The sequence below is a fragment of the Dipteris shenzhenensis genome, chromosome 13, assembly GCF_047967505.1.
Source record: "Dipteris shenzhenensis isolate YYH24624 ecotype China chromosome 13, Dip_SZ_1.0, whole genome shotgun sequence".
Classification (NCBI taxonomy): Eukaryota; Viridiplantae; Streptophyta; class Polypodiopsida; order Gleicheniales; family Dipteridaceae; genus Dipteris; species Dipteris shenzhenensis.
This window is the reverse complement of record NC_141608.1, coordinates 3,742,055-3,767,551: the sequence shown is the minus strand read 5'-3', so window position 1 is coordinate 3,767,551 and position 25,497 is coordinate 3,742,055. Positions and strand designations below refer to the sequence as shown.

Sequence of the window (25,497 nt, the reverse complement as noted above, 5' to 3'; positions counted from 1 at the left end):
CCGAAGGGATGTCACCAAGTTGTAAATACTCCAAAGTCAAAGTTCCAATTGCAGCTTTACCTTGCTGCAGCAAGGACTCATCAGCAGACATTGCTTGATCAGAGAGCAGAGTATGCCTTTCATGCACGGGTGTCCTTCTGGATTCAGATGGGTGGAAGAGTCAATAAACACTTTTTCTCTACTCTTGGCCCTAGACATAGTAGAGAGAGTGTATCCCAACTTATTGACTCACATGGGCTTTTACAAACAGATCCAGATGACGTCATGCGCATAGCTTCAGATTTTTATGCCGCCCTTCTTACTGCAGATCCTAACACACAGGATAGAGAGAATGCTAGATAGGTTATTTGACAGAGCATCCCTTTGTTGGTGAAACTGGATATGCATGTTTTGCTTGATGCACCTTTCACCAACACAGAGTTCAGGACTACACTTATAGCCCTTCACAAGTGCGAGTGCCCAGGTTCGGATGGCCTCACCCCTTCTTTCTTCATTGCATTTTGGGATATGATTGGAGACTACATTACATCAACCCTGCAGAGCATTTGGGACTCGGGTGAGATGCCCGTTTTGCTTACAGAGGGTCTCATCCACCTTATCCCGAAAGGAGGTTGCAGAAATTTAGTGTCCCAGTGGAGGCTTATCACACTTTTGGAGACATGTTATAAAATTTTGGCCAAAGCAATCAGCCTCCAATTGCAGCCCCTTCTTCCAGATTTATTCATGACACTCAGACGGGATTTGTGCATGGCAGAAGCATTTTTTATAACATTTTCTCCTTTTGGGAAGCTTCAGAGTGGGCCATGTAAAGTGGCCTAAATCTAGCCATTCTACTCTTGGATTTTAAGAAAGCTTATGACAAAGTAGATTGGGCTACCAGTCAGGTATTTGGGCTACCATGTCGGCTTGGATATTTCTTCCATGCAGCAGTTTGCTCCCGTGCTGGAGAGCATCAGGAGGAAGCTCCTTTTTTGGAGCTCAACCAAGCTGGATCTTGCCTCTAGAATTGTGGTGGTCAACCACGTCCTCTTGGCCACGGCCTGGTTTGTTTGTTCATGTTGGTGCTGTTCTAGGGATTGCATCATTCAGCTCAAGAGACCAATCATAAATGTTCTTTGGAGTGGGCTTGATGGCACAGCACATGCGTTAGCCATGGTGGCTTGGAAGACCCTCATCCTTCCTACACAGGAAGGGGGTCTCAATATTATTGATCCAGATTTACAGTGCAGAGCCTTACTCTGCAAGATGATGGTGTGGGAACTTATGCCAGGGCAGGAGCCGTGGAAGGCATTTTTTATTAGCAGCATACAGACGTGCACACCTTCTTCAAGAGGAGACTGGATGGACAGTATTAGGTGGATTTTCAATGCAGCACACCTCAGGTCTCCTTCGTCCCCTCTCATGGTTGCCATCCTGAAAGCATGGACCAGTTTTAGAAGCACTCTTCGTAGGATTCCCCCTTCCTCTCATGAAGAGATTGATAGGCAACCGATCATGTGAAATGACCGTATATTGGATGATCTTAGTAGACTACTTGGTGCTTCACTCTACATGTAGTGGTCTAGATGGGAGAGGGGACCCGCCTCATCATTGGGATCATGGAAAGCTTTCCGCAGGCTTCCAGAGAAGACCAAATTTCAGTTGACAGGACATCTCAGAGGCAGTGCAGGGAGGATCTTGCACATTGAGGCAGCCCTTCCAGCGGATTGGGTAGACACAGATGATATGCCACTCACTTGCTCCACTTGGGCAGGTGCTTTTACGAGAGGGGGTGTTCCTCTTCAGGTTTTGGCCTTTCGAGATGCACATGAGGTTTTGGTGTGCATGACGATGGTAGATTATTCAGGTCCACAGAGGACATCTTGCTTGAGTCTGCTTTTCAGCCTATCAGAGTTGTAGGTCTTTTGGTGTAGGGATCAGATTCAAAGTGGTTCCTTGACCCAGACCCCTGGCTTCTCTCCACCGGATCTTGGAGACTTTGACTCTATGGGAGAGTTCCCATTAGGTATTTGCAATGGGACCCTGAAGAGTGGGAGTGGATTGACGCAAGGCATCGAGAGAAGAGCATCCCCTTCTTTCGCTACACGGTCAGTAATGCCAAGAGATTCCAGCTCAGTAGTAGAGGTTGGAGACCTTCTAGAGTTCCTCATTAGGAGGCATTTGATATCACTACAGATTTGCAGAGGTGCTTCTGGAAGAGACTCTGAAAATCCCACAAGAATAGAAAGATCACTCTTTTCTTTTGCCTTCTATCCATGGTGGGATTGCAGTGAACCTTTGGAGATCCAGATTCGGAGCCGACCCTACTTGCCCTCGTTGCCTCTCTACTTTGGAGACGATTCAGCATTGCTTATTGGATTGCAGACCGGTGAGGATGATTTAGATGGTGGTAGCCAGGATTTTCAGCACTTTGCCCACTCCCCATTCTTTATGACATGGGGCTCAGTGGCTTGGCTTTCTCTTACGGGGCCTCAGGTCTTCTATGAGAGACTTGACTCTTCTCGGGCCATTTCGATTCGACGTCATCAGGTTGAGTCATGTTCTTTGGATGTGGTACCACACCTTCCTTTTGCAGCTGTACATGCCTCTGTGGATACCTCTTGGGAGATTTTGGCGAGTATAGCAGCCCGGCATACCTGGAGAGCCAGATGTACAGAGGCATTGGAGGGAACTCAGGTTCATCCCTCACACACATTGGCTAGTATCTGGACAGACACCATACATACCTTGATGGCCGTATGGACGAGTATGCACAGAGAGGGCTACTTTCTTCAGGGAATGGAAGGATTCTCCTTTCTTCTCTAAGACTCTTACAGGCTTGAGGTGGCACTTTCAGCCTCAGCCTTGGTTGTTTTCCACCTCATTGTAGGCCATCTCTTGGTGGTTCTAGTGATGCCCTATAGGCCATGGTATGTGCCTTGTAGGCATAAATATAGGCACTTGTAGTGTTAGTGCCTTTTAGGCCACATAGGACACTTAGTCCTATGCGACACCTAGGACACTTAGTCCTAGGTCTAGATACAAGTACTTTGTACTTGTATTTTTCAGTTATCCCAGTTTGACGTGACGGCTAAGACTCGTGTGACTCTTTGCTACCTGCACTCTCTCTCTTTCATTCGATCCTACAGTGGTATTAGAGCTAGGCTTGACTCGCCTTCTTATCCCCGTCATTTCCGTACCAGTTGTCCGTACACCATCGTACCTGCGATCCGTACACCTGCCGTACATTTTCGTACATGTGTCGTTGTACAACAGTACCTACATCATCGTACATCTTTTGTACAAGCGTACGGAAGGTCTAGTAACTGGTTCGTACAATCTCCGTACTTGCGCCATACATTGGCTTCACGTACCGTACATTGGATTCACGTACATGTATCCGTACTTCTGCCGTACATTCTGCTCCATACACTATACCGTACAGTCATGTACCTGCGGCTGTCCGTACAGCTTGTGTGGACTCTCTCAAAATTTGAGGTTTTTTTAGGATCTTTGTTGTCCTTAACTTGCTTTTACTATTTGAAGGTTTATCAAACTTTTCAACAGTTTGGAAAGCCTATATTTTGAGGTCTATACTTAGGGACAGGTGCACACTTTTGCAGTCATTTTGTGGACAGCAAGTCCTAATTCTGCAGTTACAAGCCTTGAGGCTATATTTTTTGGGATTTTGTCTGCAATTTCTCTTTTTATTGCAATACATTGAGCAGATTGGAGAACATTGAGTCACATTTGCAGGACATTGAGTCAGATTTTCAGACATTGAGTCTTTTTGCAGAACATTGAGTCATATTTTCAGACATTGAGTCTTTCAGCAGGACAATGAGTCATACTTCCAGAGATTGAGTCTTTTCTACAGAACATTGAGTCAGATTCACATACATTGGGTCACATTTGCAAAAATTTCAGCAAAATTTGAGGCTTTTCTACATTTGCCCTCTTTTTGGCCTATTTGCCCTCATTAAATTTGGGGCTTTTGCCAGATTTGCTGTTTTTGCAGTGAGCATTGCCTGACACAGTCACATTTGGGTCAGATTTGCATTTGCCCTTTGATTTGGGTTGGAAATTTGCAGATATTTGCTGTCAGTTTTGGACAGCCAGCTTTTTGCAGTGATAGCCTTGAGGCTTTTGGGGTTTCAGGTCTTTTTCAGGGTATCACATTTGCTGTGGCTGGGAACAATCAAGATCTATTTGGCATTCTTCATGAAGATGATAAGTTGGATGGCACCAACTATCCGATGTGGTCTTATCTCATGAAACATATTCTTGTTGCAAAGCATTTGTGGAATATTGTTTCTGGGGTTGATCTGAGGCAAGCCAATGCTACTGTGGTTGCCTCTACTGCTGGTCCCTCTGCAGGGAGTACTCCTCCTGATGCCTCTTCTTCTAGCACTCCTGCTGCTGCTCTTCCAACTCAGGAACGGTCAAGATGGGATGCAAGAGATGCTAATGCACATTCATGTATTGCTTTATCATGCAAGAGAATCATTATTCCACACATCCGGTCTTGCAGGACAGCAAAGTCGAGCTAGTTACTTTGCTTTTGCAGGAAGAGCAAAGTCGATTAGTTTGCTACTGTCGCAAGCCTGGACATGACATTTCAGAATGCAGGAAGCGCATTGCTTCGGAGAAAAAGAAAGCAGGATTGACAGTTAATGCCTCACATGCTATTGAATCCCATGAGCCAGCAGATGCTTCACATGCATATGCTCTTCAGGATGATTGGGCATGGGCTGTCCATAGCTAATTTGATCCCTCCAAAGCTGATGCATTCTTTACTGCCAATGATGCTCAATCCTGGTACTTTGATAGTGGTGCTTCCAAGCATGTCACACCTTGCAAACAGTTGTTTCATTCTTTAGCAGATGCACCTCGAGGGGGCACTGTCACATGTGCTAATAATGCTTCCTATGCTGTAAAAGGGATTGGAGATGTGCAGCTCACATCTATTTCAAGCCATCCTGTCACTCTGACAAATGTTCTTTTTGTGCCTCGAATTGAAGTCAACTTGATTTCAATTTCAGCAATTATCACCTCAGGTTTCAAAGTGATTTTTGATGGCTATAGATGCCTAATATATGATCTTCATGATGAAAATGCCATAGTTCTCACTCGCACTTTGCAAAAGGGGCTTTATCACCTTGATCATCACTCAGCTGCACTTTCTATTGAAGCATTGGTTATTTCAGATTCACAGCTTGCTGAAACTCATCTTTGGCATGAGAGAATGGGTCATCTCAATTATAGAGCTCTTACAAAGCTACATTCACCATTTCATCAAGAATGCTCTACGTGCAACGTTCCAATAAAAAAGCTTATGACAGACACTATCCAAAATTAGGACGACCTACTAATGTGCTAAAATGCCATTCCCCACCGACATCCAAGGTATCGCATCAAATTCAAGGGAATCCCTTGGTCTCACCCCATGTCAAGGACGCCACTCTAGATGGAAAAAACCAAATGACCTGTGCTAATTGATGAGGCCACCTCAAGCCTTAAAATACCTATCAAGAACCAATTGTCACATACACCCCTGCAGTTAGGTGCATTGTGACACACTAGACTCAACTTTCAATGCATCTTGTATATAAGTAGAAGTCAATAGGCTTTTTGTCAGCCCCAATCCGGGGATGAGTTAAGCACGAGGTACGTACGTCAGTCTCCGAGCCCGAGGGTCAATCAAAGTCCTCTAGTACCTAGTGGAGAACTATTAGGTTAATTAGAAGTCAGCTCCAAGCTATTAGGATCACTTAGTGTTTGTTAGAAAATACCCAACAGAGGGTACGCACAACGGAAGACTTATAGTAATGCCTAGGAGCTCACACAGTGTGGTGTGGGTGTGGAATCACAAACTTCTTTACTTAATGTGCATAAAATAGGTGTGCAGACTCATCAATAGACAATGAACCAGCCAGATATAGAAGACACCAAAATATATATTTCCGTCCAAAACTATGGACACAATACAAAAGAGATAGATCCAGAGTCCCACCAATGGTGTGGTCCTCTGATCTAACCACAAGGTCCTTCTCCTATCTGCTGGCTATCTCTAGACTCAAGTCTGCGTGCTCCACCTCGAGCGTCTGTAGACTCTCCGTCCAATGTGTTCTTCTCCACCTTACTGCCTGTGAATCAGCCTAGGTGGGCAGCCCCTGCCAAGCTTTGTCTGCAGCACACAAGTCCCTGTTCCACTGCTCCAACCTACTTGTGAATGGCTGCTCCAGAAGATGATGATCTCAGCACCTTGCTGCCCTAGAAGACAGCCAAGGTCCAGCCCCTTCCTGGTTGGACCTTCAAGCACCCTCTCACCTCCTGGATATAGGTCCAGAGGGTGGCTTCCTGCTGCTCCTTTCTGCCTCCTGGATTGTTGGCTGCTGGATGATAAATGAGGCCACAAGCCTCTCCTTTTATAGGCCCCTTGAACTAACCGACCAGCCAGACCTAAATGGGCCGACTGGCTGGTCTGTTTGGGCCGACCAGTCTGCCCCAAAACAGCCCTTTAAGGGCTCACAAAACTAGGGCCCTTTGGCCCCCACTTCTAGGGCTTTTGGCCCTCCAATCAAGGCAAGGGCCTAGCCTATATAAGGCATGCCAATGCCCACTCGCAGCCCCATTTGCCCGCAAGGTTGGAGAGGTAGCATATCAGTTGGAGCTACCTAGTACCTCCAAGATCCATGATGTTTTCCTTGTGTCTTTGCTGAAACCACATGTTGGACAGCATGTCCATGTTCTTCCAGAGTTGCCACCTATGGATGAAGAGGGCCACATATTCTATGTTCCGGAGCGCATCGTGGGTTTCAGAGACCATCTACTCCGAAACAAGGCCTACGTAGAGTATCTTATCAAGTGGCGGGGACTCCATGAGGATGAAAATTCATGGCAGCCAGAAAGCATTGTCCAGGGCCACCCCTATCTGATTAGTAGTTGCTGTTTGCTGCACTTTACAGTCATGCTGTGAAATTTTGAGGGCAAAATTCTATGGGAAGGGATGGCTGTAACGAAGGGAAAAAAGGGCCAAGTTAGAGGTCCTTTAGGTGGAAAATGTGGAGGGACTATACAAGTCCGCATCCACCCCCTACTATGTACTTTTTGATGTGACATCTAATCCTATCTACTCTCCCTTCCTCCTTCCTCCCTACGCTCAGTCACTCCCTCACTCTTTCCTACCTCATTCTCTATCGCCTACCCCTTCTCCTCCCTTTTTCCCTTATCTTGATCACCGACTTATTTGTAGTTCGATCACATGACTATGTTGTACTTAATACTTAGAACTATCATTCTGCATTATTTTTGCATTATGCATTGGTGTGGATGCTCATTTAGTAGCTCCACCCTCACAGCTTGATTGTACCAGGGTTTCACAGTCTCATAGACCCATCAGTCTTCCGAAGACTTTAATAGTGATTTCTGGCAGCATTTGTTGGGGTAAAGGCACATTGCCAACCCTTCATTAAAAGATAGGACACCTATGACTGTCTTAAGACAGTCATAGGGTAAACCTAATCCTAATAAAACACAAGTGAGTTTGTGGTGTGGCTCATCATTTTTCACACCCGCACTTGAGTGTCTCTCTCTCTGACTCTCACTCTCTTGCTCTTCTTCCCCCTTCACTCCCTTTCAACTGGTATCAGAGCCATTCCCTTCTCTCCCTAGCCTACCCACCCCCCTTCCGTACGGACGTACGGACAACGCCGTACGACCGTACGTCATCCGTACGGTCGTACGGACGGACTTTGGCAGCGCATTGTGAGGCATAGCTGCAGGGCGGCGGCGCATTTCGCCTGCAAGGCAGCAGACCAGGGCGGCGGCGCATTGGCGAAGGCGGGCTGCAGGGCGACAGCGCGGGCGTGGGCGCGGGCTGTGGCGTGGGCACGGGCGGCGACGCGGGTCGCGGGCCTCTTTGCATAGCAGCTGCTAGCTGCAACTCGAGGCACCGCATCAAGCAAGCAGCCAGCAGCTGCTATGCAGCTGCTACTAGCTGCTAAGCCTCTCGAGGCATCGCGCAGCTGGATCTCCTTTGACGTGCGTGTGTGCGCGTAGAGAGCCAGGCAAGTACAGCATTCGATTTTTCGCTGAAAAGACTCGACAGAATTTTTTTTTGGGGAAGCGTGCCTACTGTAGGTACAAAAAGTACAACAGGTACTCTGCAGGTACAGAAAAGTACAGCAGGCACACAAATTTTTTTTGGGAGAGGAATAGTGCTGAAGCACTCTGTTTTGTGCGTGGTACATGCATGTACGCGCAAGTACGGAAGTACATGAAGCGTTCCTGATGCATTCCTGAAGCATTTCAGCTGTATACTGTGCATTTGTTGAGGTACAGCAGGTACTCTCGTGTCCCTCACGCTTGAGGTGACTTGTGCCACAGTGGTGGTGTTTGCGCAGTTACTTGTCTTTCAGGAAGGTCAGATGCTTGCTTTGCAGAAGCTTCTATGCATTTACTGAGTGCAATTCTCAGTTTTGGGTGACCATTTCAAAGGGCTTTTGCCTGGACGTGTTTGCAGTATATGCCTTGAGGCAGTGTGTAGCCAGGGAGCACACATTTGCTTTGTTTCCGCAGTGCATTTGGTGACATTTGTTGCAGGTCACATTCTTTGTACGCACTTTGAAAATCTCAGTTGAGCCACGCTTGGTCAGGGCGCATCGAGTTTACTCAGTCCCTAACTGCCCATCGTTGACAGTGCTCAAAAGATTTTCTTCTCGGTGTTTGTACGTTGTGATTTGTGTTGTTACTGAGTACACAGGGGCAGTCTATGCATTGCACATTGTCACGTAAAAGTGTCATAGAGATTTTCATATTGCATGCTACCTCAGTGTTGAGGTGTTCTCCACTTGATTCAGGTGTCAGATCAAAGGGCTTTTGCCCAGACTTTGTTTGATAGCACTTGGGTTACCGACAGAGATCTTCAGATGCATTTTCTCCCCTTGGTATAAGGGTGATTGCTTGGGATTTATCCCATTTACTGTTGCAGGTTATGTGACAGGCTGAAGTGTCATTTTTTTTTGGGTGTTTGCCAAGTGGTTTCTGCAATTTAACTCAGTGCAATACCTCATCTGAGGTGGGAGAAGTGATCAGTACAGTCAGTACAGCAGTGTTTACAGCAGTGTTTGTGGTTTGTCAGATGATTATGCACTGTTGAGCACTTGTTGAGCAGCTGCAGCAGTCTGAAATTACTGTTTTTATGCCTCTTTGAGCACAGTACAGTGTGTCAGAAGGTACAGTATTTGCAGGGTCATTTACTGTTTTGCTGCAGATTTTCCTGACAGTAAAAATAGCACCATTGAGAGTGCTTCTGGCTCTTAAATAGAGCAGTTTTTTCTGAGAAATCAGAATTTTTATTCAGTCTTTTTACTTCCAGGGAGTCAGGTACTTTCCTCATCTGATATGGCATCAGGGGGAGGTGATTCTTCAATTCTGAACATAAAGAAACTAGAAGGAGCACACAACTATGCATTATGGGCAGAACAGTGCTTGAATGTACTTCTGTTAAAGAAGATTGCTAAGCCCATAAGGGTGAAGGGTGTCAAGCCATCTGACATGGCAGCTGATGACTGGGAAGAGCTTGATTTGTCTGCGAGGGCAGCTATCATGCTCACTATTTCAAACACTCTTGTGTTCAATGTACAGGCTGAAAAGACCTCTTATGGTCTATGGCAAAGGCTAGAAGAATTGTATGCCCAAAAGAGCTCAGCCAGTAAGGTTTATTGGCTGAAGAAGCTGGTCGATCTTCGCATGAAGGAAGGTACAGCTATGACCTCACACTTGAGTGAGTTCAATGCCATCTTTACACAGCTGATTGCACAGGGGTTGAACCTTGATGAGGAGTTCAAGGCTACTTTCTTGCTGTGTACCCTCCCCGAGAGTTGGGACACTTTCAAGACCACCCTGTCAAACTCGAATGCCACTCTTATTTATGCTGATGTAGAGAGTTCTCTCCTTATGGAGGAGATGAGCAGGAAGAATAATGCGGGCAGCAAGTCTTCAAATGCTTTGCAGGTACAGGACAGAGGCAGGACTCAGCAAAAGGAGAGATCTGCTAGTAAGTCCAAATCCCGCAGTCAGTCCCGTGGCAAAAAGGACATTGAATGCTTTTATTGTGGCAAGAAGGGACATGTGAAGTCTAAGTGCTTCAAGTTCATACGGGATCAGAAAGCCAAGAAGGCTGAAACAAAGGATGCAGGAAATGCAAGCAAAGGCAAAGGCAAGGCCAAGGCAGATGACTTGGATGCAGTGAATGTTGCAGCAGAGGACAGTGACAGTGACATACATGATGTTTTATGCTCTTCTGCTGTAATAGCACATGCTTTGGTTGTTGATGGCCATGACATGCACACCTGGCTCTTGGATTCAGGTGCCTCTTTTCATGTTACTCCTCATAGGGAGTGGTTTACTTCCTACACAGGTACTCATGGAGTTGTTCATCTTGGGAACAACTATGCATGTCAGATTGCAGGGATTGGCAGTATACAGATAGTATTTCCTGATGGACGGTCATTTATGCTTGATGGTGTTCGTCATGTGCCGCAAATCAATTACTGATGGCCAGACTGTAGTGGCTGAGGGTTTTAAGAGTGATACCTTGTACCCTCTTTATGTTTCCAGTGTGGGTAATCATGTTGTTGCCATAACCGAGCTGCCAAAGGTTTCATTGTGGCATAGCCGGTTGGGACACATGTCTGTTAAAGGAATGCAAGAACTGTCACGTTTGGGTTATCTGCCGCCTCTTTCTTTTTCAGATTTGCCTACTTGTGATCATTGTATATTTGGCAAGCATTCTGTGACTCCCCATAAGAGGAGAACTCCCTAGAATAGAGCACCACTTGATCTAGTGCACACTGATTTGTGTGAGATGCCACAGTTATCACTAGGGGGTGCAAAATATTTTATTACTTTCATTGATGATGCCACACGTAAGGTGTGGGTCTATTTCTTGAAGCATAAGGGAGATGCCTTAGATGCTTTCAAGAAGTTTGTTGCTCACGTTGAGAATCGGACAGGACGCAGGCTGAAATGCCTCAGGTCCGATAATGGGGGTGAGTATTTGTCACATGCTTTTGTGCAGTTTTGCCAAGCTAAGGGCATCGAACAGGAACTCACAGCCCCTCATAATGCATCTCAAAATGGTGCAAGTGAGCGTATGAATCGAACTATTCAGGAGAAGGTTCGATGTATGTTGTCTTATGCTGCATTACCCCATGGCTTTTGAGCAGAAGCCGTGCAAACAGCAGTTCACATTATTAACAGGTCGCCAAACAAGGCTTTGGAGTTGAAAGTGCCAGAAGAGGTGTGGTCTGGCAAGCCACCTTCATATAAGCACTTACGTGTATTTGGCTGCGAGTGCTTTGCTCATGTACGCAAAGAACTACGCACCAAACTGGATCGAAAGTCTATCAGATGCATCTTTATGGGTTATGGTGACGAAGGTGAAATGGGGTACAGGTTATGGGATCCCGTTAAACGGAAGATTATACGCAGCAATGATGTCATCTTTAAGGAGGATAGTGTACACAAGGAACCCATGCAACCTGTGGAATACAGGAGGGTTATTTATGATGATGTTGGACAGCAAAGAATGCCCATTTATATGCAGCAGCAGCCTGCTGCAGATAACCCTGTTCAAGAGGGTATACAAGCTGAAAATCAGCCAAATAATTTTGCCAATGATGCACCACTGGATATGCCAGCAGATGGAGCTGTAGCACAGCCAGATATGGTGGTACAGCTACCCGTCATGCATGAAGAACAGGCTGGACAGCAGCCTAATCCGGAACATTTTGTTAGGAGGAGCTCCCGTGTACAACGGCCTCCTACCAGGTTTGTTCCAGGAGCCAATAATGTGGCTGATTTTATCATGCTGACAGATTGTGGTGAGCCTTCCAGCTTCAAGGAAGCTATGGGAAGAACAGAGAAAAAGAAGTGGGAGAAAGCCATGCAGTCAGAAATGGACTCCCTGCTTCAGAATGATACATGGGACTTGGTGCAGTTACCTGCAGGCAGAAAGGTTTTGCCATGCAAGTGGGTCTACAAAGTCAAAGTGGATTCAAATGCTTTACCTAGGTATAAGGCCAGATTGGTTGCCAAGGGATTTAAGCAGGAGAAGGGCATTGACTTTGATGAGATCTTTTCCCCTGTAGTCAAGATGACTACTTTGAGAGCAGTGTTAGCTCTTGTTGCTCATGACGACATGGATTTATGTCAGATGGATGTGAAGACAGCCTTTCTTCACGGAGATCTCCATGATGAGATCTATATGAGTCAGCCAGAGGGATATGCTATTAAAGGGAAAGAGCAGCTTGTGTGTAAGCTCAAGAGGAGCTTGTATGGACTCAAGCAGGCGCCAAGGGAATGGTACAAGAAGTTTGATGCCTTCATGCAGTCCCAAGGGTATCATCGGTGTGAGACCGATCATTGCTTGTACACCAAACGGGCAAAGGATGGCAGTTTGATGCTACTCATTCTATATGTGGATGACATGCTTATTGCCAGTAAATGTCAGCATGAGATTAGTGCTTTGAAGAAACAACTGCATAAGTCTTTTGATATGAAAGACTTGGGTGATGCAAATCATATTCTTGGCATGCGGATTACTCGTGACAGGTCTAAGGGACTTTTGTTTCTGTCACAAAAGGAGTATATTGACAAAGTACTGCAAAGGTTTAAAATGGAGGGGGGGAAGTCTATTAGTACCCCGTTGCCTCCACATTTAAAACTCAGCAGTAAGGACAGCCCCAGATCAGATGATGATAAGGCTGAAATGGCCAAGGTTCCGTATGCATCTGCAGTTGGATCTTTGATGTATGCCATGGTTGCCACTCGTCCGGATATTGCTTTTGCGGTGGGAGTCATCAGCAGGTATATGGCAAATCCAGGCAAGCGGCACTGGGAAGCAGTGAAAGGTGTCTTGAGGTATCTCAAGGGTACCAAAGACTTGTGCATATGCTATGGTAGGCAAGATGCATTGGTGCATGGTTTTACAGATTCAGACTATGCAGGGAATGCAGATAACCGGAAGTCTACTACCGGTTATATTTTCACATTTGCAGGAGGTGCCATATCATGGGTGTCTCGGTTGCAGAAATGCGTTGCACTGTCAACCACAGAAGCTGAATATGTTGCAGCCACTGAGGCCTGCAAGGAAGCAATATGGCTTACTCGGCTGGTGGGAGATTTGGGCATTACAGGAGATATGCCAGTTTTGCATTGTGATAGTCAGAGTGCTATCATGTTGGCAAAGAATCCGGTCTTTCATCAGAAGACCAAGCACATAGAAGTGAAATATCATTTCATCAGGGAGGTACTGGAAGACAAGCGACTTGAGCTTGTGAAAGTGCATACTGATGATAATCCTGCAGATTTGCTCACTAAGAGCTTGCCTACAGAGCGGTTTGCACATTGCCGCCACATCATGGGATTAGGATGAGACCATTCTTACTTTATGGTCTTGTATACAGTAACTGTATATTGCTGTAATTTTTTATTCTTTTCTCCCCTTTAGGCACATTGGCCTTTAGGTGGGAGGTTGTTGGGGTAAAGGCACATTGCCAACCCTTCATTAAAAGATAGGACACCTATGACTGTCTTAAGACAATCATAGGGTAAACCTAATCCTAATAAAACACAAGTGAGTTTGTGGTGTGGCTCATCATTTTTCACACCCGCACTTGAGTGTCTCTCTCTCTGACTCTCACTCTCTTGCTCTTCTTCCCCCTTCACTCCCTTTCAGCATTTACATGCAGCAACAGCAGGGTGTTTGGACAGCAACCAGTTGAGGTTTGGGCAGTCTGTTTCAGCAGTGTCTTTCAGTTTACAGTCCAGAACTTCATCTCTCAGTTTTCACTCAGTTATCTCAATCCACATTCCTCTTAGTTCATCTCTCTCACTCACACAATACCCCTAAATGCCCATGGACAGCATTAGCCTCATCACTAGCCTCATAGAGTGGTTTAGATCTACAATGTGGACAGCATTGAGGTCTTGGTTATTGGCTGGAGCTTCCTCTCACGCCTTGGGTCTGTTCTAGTGTTCACAAGTGTCTCTTCAGAGTTGCATTCCATGCTCTCTCGAAGAGTGTCCTTCATTGTATTTCGGTTCTCCAACATTAAAGCAAATCCCCTATACTAGGGGGAAGAGGGCCCTCAGTGGGTATAGGAACCTAATTGGTTGTCGACTATCTATACCTTGACCCTTATCTCTCTTCCATCTCCGAAGTGCATAAGTAAAGACGACTTGCCCATGCCTCCACCAATGGGAAGGATCGTATGTAACTTGTCTATAGAGTCCCTCACGCTTTGGACTAATCTCAGGTGGCTTCTCCACTCTTCCTTCAACTTCAAACAAATAAAACAATTGTGGTGCTTGCAAGGATGTCCTTGAAGCCTCCTTTTTGCAATGCCCAATCACTCAAATAAAAGAAGTCATCTAACCTACAAAGGCCAAAAGAGCATTGAAAGCCCATAGATCCTAGGTCACGCTCAATGATTGGGAAGACATACTACTCCCAACTGCCTCCACTTGTGAATAGTGAATGAGGAACCGTGATCTCAAGAAGAAGAATCTGAATTACTGATTCCAAAAGATGTTTAAAAAAGAGTAATTTGTGTCAATGACACAACGAGCATGGGAAGAATGGTCAACTGTAACATGCGGGGACTAGCTGAGTGGAACCGTAGATGAAATGTAGAAAGAGAACTCAAGCATGAGAGACACCAAAGATCTTCCTAACTAAAGTACACTACTTTAAAATGGTTGCCAAATCAGCATACAAAACTGCACTGAGACCACTCCCCTAACTACGACATGCAGGAGATGGAGCTATGTTGCCAAGCTGGGACACCCAAACCTCGCTCATATGCTGGCTGAAAATGCTGCTGGAGGCCAAGAATTGAGTCCTCAACTGAGGGGCAAGCCCCCCTTTATACAAGGCTGGCAAAGGGGATCGACTGGCTGGATTGGTTTGACCAAACTGCAAGGTCGGTTGACCGACTTGCTTGAATTAATTGATTCATAAGCTCTTGTGCACGAGTGATCTTATATGACAAATAGCCTTGTCTTTTTGTCCAATCCTTTAAATCAACCATTTTAGATCTCATCCACTTTATAGCAACAAGGTTGCCTATCTTGAATTCATTTGGGAAAACAAATTGCTCCTCCTTCACACCATTTTGTGGCAATTTGCCATGAATACATTCACCCTTTTTAGCCAAATCTGCGCGACCCAATCGCCCTTGAAAACCGCTGCTAGAATGGCCCAAAAAGTCCTGCATCCGAAGGCTACAAGATGGTGAATTTGAGCTAGTTGTCAATGCCGCATGTGCTTGGCACTAGTGCATGTGACATTCCCCTCTTTTGAACTTGTTGCTAGGTGGATACCTCGCAACACTTTGCCCTAGCGACCCAGCCTACTCCGCCATGGCTTGTGACTTTGGCAACTTGGAATGGATCCCCGTAGCTCATGCCTGACTCGTCCCTTGACTAGGACTCACAACGGGGTCATGGCGTACGACAAATGGGATAGACTTTGTGTCATAATGCTACATAGTGTAGGGGTGCATGTGACATTCCCTCCATCTAAAATTCTAGATGATGATAGCTGCTAAGGGAGTGAGTGAATCTACCAAGCAAATGTGATCGTGATGACCACCAACTGCTGCTCGAAACTTGACTGTCCTCCCAAAGAACGGGCAAAGAACAGCCTGGCACTGGGACTGATCTAGTATCGCTCCAAGAGGCTAAGGAACGAATGCTCTCCTATGATACCACAACGGCTCAATTAAAACTCCAGAGAATCGGTACTACCGTTAACACTGGAAGCTAAATTGCTGAGGCCAGTCTTCCCACCATGCTACTACTGCGAACTCCTTATCGGGGCAGTATGGCACTCTAATAGGCTCCTAGACACATAGTTGGGTCCGTACGCGTACGGTTGGCTGAGCCATACACATGAAATAAATTTTGCACACACGTATGGTACGGCCAATCATACTTGCCTTTTTTTGGGGGAGAAAACAGGGTTTCCAAATCTTTATGAAACGTTTTTCATGACTTTAAAATTAATACAAGTTTGAAGTTAAAGGTTTTGTAACTCTCTTTCATTAAATGTGTACAATGTATATTATCCTATTGTTTTGTGTTGTAAAATTAGGTCGCATATGATTCAGCCCTGAGGGCTGAACCATACTCCAATCATACTTCCATACCCATATGCCATATGCGTATAGTTACTTATGAAAAAAACTATGCCTGGGCACATGAACTGCATTCAATCCTCGTGACCTGATGAGGACGGATTGGGCTGCTGATGTGGAGGCACTGCACTCTAGAAGTCCAATGGCAGGAAACTGATTACCAACTGTTGGCATGCATTCTCCCCCCTGCAGAAGATGCACCGGCATAGAAATGCCGATGCTACTCCGGCAACTCCAGTATACTCACATTCACTCCTGGAAACTCTAGTACTGATGTCTGCATGATTGCGGTGAGGGAAAGATGGACATGCCTCCTTTGCTGGCATGATAACTGCTAAGGGTAAAAAATCTGCCACCCTCTTGGAATATGAAATTGTGGATGGAAATGTCTCCTGAAGAACCTGCCTGATGCCGGGAGCTGCAGAAACTGTAGCTATCTCTCTTAGAAACTTGGAGAGAGATGGAACTGTGGATGTCTCTCCAAGGAGCTGAGTGGCAACTAGCATTGCAAAGCACCCCTACAAGGAGGAGATTGGACTGGATGCTCTCCAAATGAACGGAGAGCTGCTGGGCACCCTCCTAATGAATCAACTGAATGGCATGCTGCCGGAAAGAGCTAAGAGAAGTCCGGAACTGTTGAGAACACCTTGTCTACCATGAATGACTAGCATACCTCTCGAAAGGAAAGAGAGATGGCTGGCATAGCTTCTTCCAAACGGGATACTGGATCTGAGCATGTCCCCTTGAGGTACTGAGGAAGTACTAAGGCTGATGAGCACACCTCTTATAAATCGACCAAACTGTTGCCATCACCAAGGGCATTGCTGATGTAGACACTGGTCACTGCTACTGCTCGTGGCTCGTGACTTGATGGAGAGGATACCGTATGACTAACCCACTGGAGTGAAGGACACACTAATGGGAGGCCTCATCAACCACTCTGCTAACCGATATACACCTGCTAACCGGTATACACCTGCTGCCTCCCCAAAGAAGAGCTGCAGAAGGAACTGCATGACTATCCTCACGGACTGCCGAGGAATCATCAACCTCTGTACCGTTGAGAGCTGCGATTCCCACTACGAGGGTACTCCCTCCTGCTAGGCCTGACACTGGTCCAACAAACTCCTGAGACGCCCTCTCTTGTTGAGCATCGTAGCCAATGAGACTGGGAACTGAGCCACCTAGTCCTGAACACTCCTGATGAGAAGGTGAAATGTGAGTCATGCTAACTAAAATTGATGTGGCCAACTGAGCTTCAAGGGTGGCAGCCCCATAGGAACTGACCGGAGCTGATCAAGAGACCTGATGGGTGGAAGACCCATCACACCTATCTTTTGCATCTGGGGTGTCCTCTTGGTGGAGGCCCCAAGAGAACTAACTATCAGGAATAGACAACTCCCTCGGGTGGCAGACCCAAGAGACTCATCTATGGCAACGACTGCTAGGTCTGAGATATCTCCAAGAGTGGAAGACCCATCACTCAGCTGTGAAAACCATCTGCTCCACTACTAAAGCTGACCCAGCTGACTGAGTTCCCAGGGTAGAAGACCCACAGGAACTACCTGGACATGATAAAGCTGCTGGACGAGTAACAGACCCATCCGACGTAACTGCACGAATTGACTGATCCTCTTGAGTGGGAACTCCAAGAGAATAAGTTGCTGAAGCTGGATGATCCTCGTGGGTGGTAGACCCAAGAGTCTCACCATCTGGGCGTGTGGAATGAGCTGAGCTGGCCCTAGGGATGAAAAACCCCTAAGAGCACGCTGAGGAAATGGTTGCACTACCCCCATGGGTGGAAGACCCTGAGGCACTACCTATAGCTACTGTGGAAACTGAATGTTCCCCTGGATTGGTAGACCCAAGGGAAACCACTGTTTGAGCTATTGCAAAAATAGTCCACTAAACTGTGATGATAAAGGACTTCTTGTTTATGCACCGTCTATAAGTACTGCGGATGAAGAGAGAAACTGTGATCAGGCCATGATAAACTGCTAATGTTACAAACGCATCTACTCTCGGTCTCGCCTGCGCTGGACCTCGTATGCTACCAAGTCCGCACGACGTCTGGATCGATGCTCACCCGCCTCAAGGCATTCCTGTGCCAACAGGTCCAATGTCATTGCATCCTCCTTTTTCTTATTTTCCTGCTCGGGCTGCTCAGACGAGAGCCTATAGTGCTCAAGGCGATGATCCTGCTCCTTGAACGTTTGCTTGAGAGTTGCTCTACTGGATGGGTCCATGATGAAAGACTAGTGATACCAATGTAACATGCAGGGACTAGCTGAGCAGAAACATAGATGAAATGTAGAAAGAGAACTCACGTATGAGAGCACCAAAGATCTTCCTAACTATAGTACATTGCTTTATTCATACTGTTGTACATGGTTGCTAACTCAGCATGCAAAACTGCGCTGAAGCATGAGACCATTCCCCTAACTACAACATGTGGAGATGGAGCTAGGACACCCAAACCTCGCTCATATGCTAGCTGGAAATGCTGATGGAGGCTCGGAGCTGAGTCCTCAACTGAGGGACAAGCGCTCCTTTATATAGGGCTGGCAAAGGGGACCGACTGGCTAGTGGTTTGACCAACCAGTCCAGTCAGTCTGACCAACAAACAATCGGTTGACCGACTTGCTTGATCAACCCTTTTTGGCTGAATCTACGAGACCAAGTTGGCCTTGGAATCTGCTGCTGGAATGGCCCAAAAAGTCCCGAAAATAGGTTGCATCCGAAGGCTGCGAGATAGTTGTCACTGCCACCTGTGCCTAGCACTGGTGCATGTGACATCAACCCTCCTCAAGGCCATCCAAATCTTGTTGCCCAAGACAATATAAATTGTCCATTTGGTTGGCCTGTGCATCCAAGTGCTACACTCTAGTTTGCCCAGACAAGGACTATATGAGGCCCTGTCAAAGCTTAGCTCATAATGGGCACTCATATCAATGGAATTTCACAAGGTTGCAACCTACCAATTAAATTGACCAAGATCCAAAGCACCAAAGGTCCCAAACTCTTAAGAAATGGCTAGTATCATCAAGGTAGAGGACTGAGAGAGAAACGAAGAGCTATCTAACCTTAAAGGTTTTGTGCAAGAGAACCTAACATGGTTGGGAGGGACCCACAGAGGCAAGAGGTGTACAAGGCGAGGAGAATGGAGGAGGAGGAACCAAAATGATATGTCACGGAGACGTAGAGGAAGGCAAGTCAATGGGTGAAGGACGGGGTAGGTGGGCCCAAGAGTGGAGGAGGAGCTAGCTCTACAAGAAACAAAGGAGGACGTAACTAGAAGGAGGAGGTAGCCGGAAGTGGAGGTTGAGCGAGGATGAGGGGAGAGAGTAGCCGCAAAGGCTAGAGAAGTTGGACACAAGGAATCCTTTACTAGCTCGGGTCCACTTCGCGTTGAGTTTCATGTCATACAAACTTTAAGGGGGGTTTCCATTTTTCGAGCAAAAACCCCGGAGCGACGAGCGGCCAAAAGGTAAGAGGAGTCAAAATATATAGGCTCAAGTCATTTTTGGGGAGCAAAAAAATCTAAATTATTTCAAGGAATATGTAAGTAAATATGAAATACTGATAAATAAATATAGATATAAATATACCTTTATATAATATACATATATAATGTCCAAGTGGTGACTTATTTTATTACTTTAAAAATCCTTTCTTTTCCTTTCACCATTGGTTGGATCATGAAATTTTGAGCAAATATCCTCTTTACAGTTTACGATGACCTAAAAAAATAATATAATACTTTTTTAATAGACCCTCTAAGTGTATTTTTCCAGAGCAATATGGTTTGAAGAGCTTGTCCCAACCCTATTCCGCAGACGGAATACCCTTGGAGAGGCTACGCAAAAGGGGTCATAACTTTTGCTCCTTATCTCATATTGAAGAGCTATAAAAAGGAAAAATGTTCAAAATTTCATGATCTATGCAAAGGAGGGCTTAAAATTATACTTTTTATAGTTATAAAAGAGAAAAAGTGAAAATTTCAAGATGTATATAAGAGTTACAACTTCTCCCTAATTCATATTATGGTTGGAAGGAGTTCACTAGAGACCACATTTCCTTAAAAGTACTTAGGTTTGGAGAATTGGAAATATTTTGAAAATCCGTTCCTTGCCTTCCCATATTTGATAATGTATTAGATATTAATTTATGATCGATTATAATGGCCTCAAGTATGAGGTTTCCAATATCTTTTTCCTACTCATCCAAGCAATATGGTATACATTGTTATATGAGAGCTTCAAATATGGGATTGCTAAAGATTAGGCAAACTCTTTTAAATTGATTTAATTACCATAATCCTCAAAAGAGAGTATGGTAGGGAGGTATTTATAGGAGTTTCTAAAGTGTTCACTATTTATTCATATATAGATGATGTTCTCTAAAAGGAGGGTTATAATGAAAAATAAGTAAGTATATGCTTCCATAAATGAGAAATTAAGAAAGAATTGTATATTCCTTTGAGAAATATACAAGCATGGTTGGTGTCAAAAATTCTCTCTCGGACTTTTCTGCTCGTAGGTTTTTACTCGGAAAATGTGCACATCCAAACTTTAAGAAAGAGCAACACCCATCATCACATTTCCTTCTTTAGAACTTTCCACACCTGCACACAATAAACTGCACCAGGGGAACACATCCACACTTCTAAAATTGAGACAGAAATGAAGACAACAGAGAAATGAAAGACATCTAACAATAAGCAACATATATCTAAACACAGATAAAGTCCTAGTGAACAATTCAGGGCTCGCAATTGTACTAGTGTTCAGACACCAAACACACATGTCCTTATAGATGCTTAAAACACGTACAAGCAGCCACAGATAGCACGACAAAGTCAACCGTGCACCTTAAAAAGCTAAATGCATCTACCAGTGCTCACTGGATTTTTAATATTCAGACCCAACAGTAATTGCCATACCTTTCAAGCTCCCCTTCAACAAAGATATGGTAATATCTATTGTACACAATGGCTGACTTGGTATCATCTTTCCTTGCGAATCCACTTTCAACAGCTGTAGCAGATGCTCCTATCTCAGCTCGATGGTAAGGCAAATGCCATGGTACAAAGAACTCTTGTGTTTGGATTTGAGCTGTGCAGGCATCAGCAGCTTCTCCATAATTCTCAATGTTTTCCAAACCTTCAACGGCTTCTTCAGCCATGCCTGGCATGACTTGTTCCGCTAAACCACCATGTGAATCATGCTCTTTGATACTTTTCAAGGTAGCTGTTGACCGTGTGCCAGATTTTGCGTTCAAACCTTCACCAACCCACTCCTCTGAGTACTTCAACACCAATGGCGTCCACTTTGACAACAGTGTCCTATCCTCTTGCTCAATTGCCCAAACAGTAATAAGGACCTTTCCTCCTCTACAAACTGCTTTAATCAATTCCATTACAGCTTTCCTTCGCCGTTCTTCTGTACTAAGATGATGCAACACAGCAATGGATATAGCTGCATCAAAAAATCCTGTTCTGTATGGTAAACGCAGAGTATCCGCTACAAGAACCTCATGACCCCTCTGGGCACAAATAGAAATAAGAGAGGAACTTATATCGCAGCCCATGAAAAAACACTTTGGATTCAGTCCTAAGTATTTACCATTCCCACAGCCTGCATCAATAATCACTGAGCCAGGCTCTAACGAATCAAGAAAACCAGCAACCTTAGGCCATTTAGCAAACCGTGTGGAGCTAAAATGAGGGGCAATAGCATCATATACGCCATGTACAAACTTCTTTTCAATAGCTGGGGTTATAGAAACTGATGTAGTAGCAGCAATCATCATATCAGCAATAGCTACCTCTCTTAACAGAGAAAGTATATCTTTCTCTGTATGTGGTTCACAAGTCATGACATCGTTGCCTCCTGATAATCTCCAACCCACATTGCCTTACTCTAGTCTCAATGTCTCTTCCAACAAGCGAAAGTCCTGCAGCCATACAATCCCACAACACTGCAATCTGTAAATGCAGCTTGACGTGAAGAACATCGAGCAACAGCTCTCATTTCTTTGAAAACTTCAAAATGTCATGTAGTCTTGAAGACAGATTACATGGAATCTTCAGATAATGAATTTTTAAAAAAGTTAGCTCATACTACTGTATGATAACTCTCCGTGTACAGCAAACGTCATGATGGAACCTGCTTTACAAGACCTATCTGACATGCCATAAAGTTCCTGGTTAAAACATTAGATGTGGGACAGGTGGATTCTTCATTCCGATTCGATTTTTACAGCCGCCAAAATAATTCTGCAACTAAACAAAGGAGTTCCGAGAGCAAAGATATCAACCTTTCCTGACGACCTTTCATAATTGCATGATTTGTGTTTTCTGCAGAGATTAGGCATAGCCAGACCGTGACCGCGTCGTCAAAGACCGGATCTATGATCTGTTGAGCTGCGGATGCAGATTGCAACACGGTAGTCAATGCACAACTTTGCATAGAGACTCAGGTGGACCAAGTAGGACTACAGCCCTTGATACCACCTTTTGGCCGGTGGTGGGAATCCAACCTCCGGATTGGGACAATGTTCACAAAAAACTCAGCTTCGGATTGGGACAATGTTCACAAAAAACTCAGCTTCAATGTCAACTGAATTGTTGAAAAATAGTGTGCAAGGTTTCATGGATTGAAAGTTCTTGGGTTTTCTGGGTATGCAATTTTTGCACCAAAAGAGTGTGCAAGGTTTCATGGATTGCGGGTTTTTGGGTTTTTTTGGGGTTTCCAATTTTTGGACCTACAATGAGAAAATGAAAATGTGAATTTTGAAGGACCATAAGGTAGTTATGGAAATATTTGCAATTTCTTAACAGTAATTCATATATGTCTTGGTCTAGGGCCTAATTTATAGGGTGTGAGATTAGGACCTAAGTTATAGGACGTGCCTATGTGGCTTTTTGTAGGGCCAGTTAAAGAGCAAGTAGTGTGGTGAAAAAATGATGGTTTGAGGATAAATAATGTTGTGGTAGTGGGATGCATTGGATTCCAAGAGTAATTTACAGAGGGAGGGAGTGGGATCTTTTGAATCTTGAAGGCTTTAAGTCCTGTGGATAAATTGCAAATTTGGTATGTTAAAAATCTTGTATTTGTTGTGAACAAAAAATGGTGAACACTAAACCTAAAGGTTGCATGCGAAGAGCCACCTTTAGAGTAAGCCTAAATCATCCCAAACCTACAATATGTAGAGTCTAGACCAAGCTTCTAACTTACAGTTTGTGCTTAGAGTTGTGCTTAGAGACTGCAATCTACTAGCACAACCTAATGTTGTGCCTACCCTTATGCAACTTGATGATCATCGAGCTACTACACAAAGAGGAGGACTTCCCATCATGCATTCATAGGCCATCACTACATCTGTTTCATTCATATGAGGCTCGCATATATTGAGGGACAAAACACCTTTTCTGCATCTTCATCCATGTATTAGCCTAGATGTAGGGGAGTCTTTTCACCCACTAGTCTACTCCAATTGAGAGTGCATAATGCATTTAACATTTTGAGTTGTTGAGTCTAGGCTTTTCCTTTAAGACAATATATTTTGAGATGTTTTACCTCCACTCAATTGTCCTTCAAGATGATCATTTCTTCTAAGAAGCTCAACAAGATCCTGGTATAATGTTGTGGTCCTTTGTAGCAATAGATCGTGTACGAGCTCCTCTAGGTCCTCATTGTTTTGATTTAATAGTTATGGGTTTTGTTGATGGATACTTAGAGTATTTTCTGTTTTATTCTTAGGATAATCTTTTTAGGGTGCTTTCGAGATGTGACTTGGCATTCAGGGTTTTTTTTGGAGCCAAAATGGAGTTTTGTAGCATTTGTTCAATGAATCAATCATTACAATGCTCATTTTCTCAAGGGGGAATTATGTCAATGATGGGGTTTTCTTAGATGGTGTTGTTTTGAGAATTTTAGAGCTACATCAACATACTTGAGGCATATTTATTGTGCTACATGGTTATCTTTCACTTGTTGTACAATTTTGTATGTTTTAGAGTTGGAGGACATTCTATTGTTGCATCTTCTAATGTTAGTAATTGATTGGCATACTAGCGGGGGGGGTATGCATATGTAAATGCCTTTCATGTTCATGTGGGTATAGGATTTTACATGGCTTTGTAGGCCTTAGACTATCATATATGTCTTTATGAAAAAGTATTTCATGGAATAAACATTAAAAGAGGTGAGATTTTGAAACAAGATGGTTATGAGCAAGGTAGGCTCATACTTCCATGCTCTCCTCACACACCTTTCTCGTGAGCTATTCATTTTTCATGTCATGGCTCCCTTCTCTCATGGATTTGGTGCTACCATATATATATTTACAAGACTATATCCCTCAACTCTACATGTAGAAATTGGAACAATGTTTCAATTTAATCCTATGGTCATAATTTTAGAGCCACTGACCCATCAATGAGCCCCCTGATGGGACAAATTGATGTACTGGGGTCAATACCAAGGATTACAAGGTCTGTGGTTGTGAGCGTGATCACATAAGTGATTGTGCGAACACATGTGTGTAGGTGTGCCTGAGCTAGGTGTGACTGATGATGTGTCAGTTAGTAGGTTGTGAATGAGTGAATCTAGGAGTGTGGTGTGTTTGAGAGATGCTGATTGAGAAATCAATGGAGAAATTAGTGGAGCTTGGCTTGTATGTATGTATCAAGTGCCTATATATTGGCCTTCTCTCATGAATAAAGTACAAGAGTTATTTTGGTTGTTCCACTCCCATCTTGCTGCTTAGCCATGATCCAACAAGCTTTTTCTTCATTCTCTTCCACGAAATTTGCTTAGGTTTGTTCTCTCCATTCTCTATGCCATTTCCCATGTCCTTTGAGCTGAAGCATCTCCATGCTAGGTAAACCTCTAGCTAGGAGGAATTGACAAATGCCCTACAAATGCCTGCTTCATCTGCCTGTGCCGACATAATACTCAGTCCGTGCCATTTTGCCAATTGCGAGCTATTGGAGACAAATCTCTCTAATTCTTCTTAGGGGAGGTTCAGTGACCTTATGAGCTAGCTGTTATTCAAGTTTGAGCACATTTGGTCAGCAGATGAAGGAGAAATCAAAGAAAAACCAATCAATTTTGAAGCAGTTCTCACCGGTGACTTGGTGCATATTTCCAAGCATCCTCTGGTTTAGATATTGTCCACTAATAGGGGCTTCTTTTGCCACTAAAAGCCCCTTCATAGCCTTTGTAATCAGGGTGAATTCCACCCTCCAGTCGATCTCTATTTATGCAGGCAGATTTCTTCGTACTTTAATCAAAGACAATTGACCAAG

The 25,497-nt window shown here is 44.5% G+C and overlaps 1 protein-coding gene across 3 annotated transcripts in view; it reads right to left on the bottom strand.

Annotated features, from left to right (window-relative positions):
* LOC147894929 (S-adenosyl-L-methionine-dependent methyltransferases superfamily protein) overlaps positions 1 to 22,911 on the bottom strand; it is a 36,165-nt gene extending 13,254 nt beyond the window's left edge. Inside the window, exons 1-4 of one of the 3 annotated variants that reach the window (XM_087383779.1) lie at positions 22,671 to 22,911; positions 22,503 to 22,608; positions 22,310 to 22,369; positions 21,127 to 22,139 (exon numbers count right to left, since the gene is read on the bottom strand). In XM_087383779.1, coding sequence (XP_087239905.1) covers positions 21,127 to 22,061 — 935 coding nt within the window. In that variant the 5' untranslated portion in view covers positions 22,062 to 22,139; positions 22,310 to 22,369; positions 22,503 to 22,608; positions 22,671 to 22,911. Of the gene's footprint in view, positions 1 to 21,126; positions 22,140 to 22,309; positions 22,370 to 22,502; positions 22,630 to 22,670 lie in introns of those variants that run through there. The other 2 variants (XM_087383781.1, XM_087383780.1) reach the window with 2 other exon arrangements.
* Positions 22,912 to 25,497: the final 2,586 nt, after the last annotated feature.